At 38.1% G+C, this 2,095-nt stretch overlaps 1 protein-coding gene across 1 annotated transcript in view; it reads left to right on the top strand.

The window, feature by feature from the left end:
• The window catches only part of LOC105554729 (chromosome unknown open reading frame, human C7orf31), a 49,625-nt gene that overhangs the window by 42,206 nt on the left and 5,324 nt on the right, over positions 1 to 2,095 (top strand). The window contains exons 8-9 of the mRNA XM_012001299.1: positions 860 to 1,034; positions 1,341 to 1,432. Of these exons, the coding sequence (XP_011856689.1) occupies positions 860 to 1,034; positions 1,341 to 1,432 (267 nt within the window). The remainder of the gene's footprint in view (positions 1 to 859; positions 1,035 to 1,340; positions 1,433 to 2,095) is intronic.

The following is a 2,095-nucleotide window of genomic DNA, read 5'->3' as shown; positions in this document are numbered from 1 at the left end:
CGTGTTCGCCAGGATGGTCTCGATCTCCTGACCTCGTGATCCGCCCGCCTCGGCCTCCCAAAGTGCTGGGATTACAGGCGTGAGCCACCGCACCCGGTCCATAAATTTATTTCTTTTACAACAAAGAATTACTTTTTAAAATCTTTTTGTCATTTGTGTTTCATGCTTTATCTCCGCTACTAGCGTTCCTGGATGGCAAGATTTGTTTCGGATCCACGCTTGTTTCTAACCCCTACTGTGCACATATAGGTGCTCAGTAAATATTAAGTATCATAAGAGAGATACTGAGAAAAGGTGCATTTCTAAGTACCCAAAAAGACTGCAGTGAAACTCACTTATTCACTCATGTTTACATGCATAGCTTTTTTGAAAATATAAAACTCTATAGTTATGTCTGAAGAATGAAAATTTCATTTGAATTTGAGTGATGTAAACTTCATTGGAAATTCATAAAAGACATCAAATGGTTTCATTTCAGGCATGGAAGGAAAAGTAGAAGGCATACAATGTTAGCTAAACTTAGCCAAACGAGCACCTCAGAGCCCTTTGTATTGCTATTAAAATTTCATTGGAGGTAGAGTATTCAGGGACATTTCTCCAATACACATTATCAAAGTCCCTGCTAAGGCAAAAGACTTTTAGAAAAGACCTTACCATTTATTTGACAGAATATTGTGTTTAACTCTATATATGGTTCCAATTATAGCAATTAGTAATTAACTAGTAATTAATGACAAAAAAAAAACAGTATCTGACTTCAGCCTGGAATTTCCTTTGCCTCTTTCCTGCTGAGATGATGAATCAGCTCTTATTCTACTAGATGACATTAACAGCAGTAATCTTTATGTTCATATTTTAGTTTCCTAGAGGTGTTGAGAAAAATAAGCCAGTATTCTACCCAAAACCTCCTAAAACCTTCGCTCCTAACACTTCTTTAAATTCATGGGACCCTATTTGCTCTGCCAAAGAAGCCAACATACAAAGAAATCTTGAGAGGTCCCACTGGCTCACTTCGTACACTCATGATTTTACAGGTATGAGTTCACTTTCATAACAAGTAAAAATTAGAACAAAATTGGAATATTTAACAAATGCTATGACAAGCTTTCAACTTCTCATATTTTTGTCTTTTTCTCAATCTAAGTATTTAAATCCTAAGTAATAGGAATTAAGGTGGGTGGTAAATTTCTCTTCATGGGTAGCTGGGAGGTAGGGTTGGTTTTCATTGTATTGGTTCTAATTATATTACAAAGGGAATGGGTAAATTTTCCTATAAAGGGTGATATAACTGCCATTCTTCGTTTACCCTAACAAAATAATAAGACGATGTTTCCATTAAGGTCTGGGGCCCATGGACCCCCTTGAACTGGATGATTACCATGAAAAGGTGGTAGCAGAGTTAACAGGACAGATAGGATTTGACCCAGAGCCTGTAAGTAATTACAGTCAACTCTCAGTTATTTGGGGGGAGAGTGCTGGGCTCTTTCTTGGTTTGCCACTTTTTGTGTCACGGGTTTTAGCAACCAAGTTAGCAAATGGAAATTTTTATTCATTTTAGAAGTGAATTCTGAGCTGATTGGAACTGGTTTGAATACTGTGTCTGCTGTTTGGGAAAACAAGCAAGATTTATTTTCTTGGGCTAGGCACGGTGCCTCACACCTGTAATCCCAGCACTTTAGGAGGCTGAGGCGGACAGATCACGAGGTCAGGAGTTCGAGACCAGCCTGGCCAATATGGTGAAACCCTGTCTCTACTAAAAATACAAAAATTAACCAGGCATGGTGGCGCTCACCTCTACTCTCAGCTACTCAGGAGGCTGAGGCAGAAGAATTGCTTGAACCCGGGAGGCAGAGATTGCAGTGAGCCGAGATCGTGCCACTGCACTCCACCCTAGACGACAGAGTGAGACTTCATCTCAAAAAAAAAAAAAAGATTTCTTCTCTTCTTCAGAGTGTTTTTGTTTTTTTTTTTAAACAGATTTTCTACTGTGCTACTGTTGCTGAAATAACTTACAAAAGAAGCAGTTTACAAAAGAATTTAATAATTTAATGAGATTCCTAGTAAATTCCGTAGATCTTTGCTTTTTTTTTTTTTT

The sequence above is a fragment of the Mandrillus leucophaeus genome, unplaced genomic scaffold, assembly GCF_000951045.1.
Source record: "Mandrillus leucophaeus isolate KB7577 unplaced genomic scaffold, Mleu.le_1.0 Scaffold658, whole genome shotgun sequence".
In the NCBI taxonomy this organism is placed as follows: Eukaryota; Metazoa; Chordata; class Mammalia; order Primates; family Cercopithecidae; genus Mandrillus; species Mandrillus leucophaeus.
The sequence above is the reverse complement of the archived record's forward strand: the minus strand, read 5'-3'. Positions and strand labels throughout refer to the sequence as shown.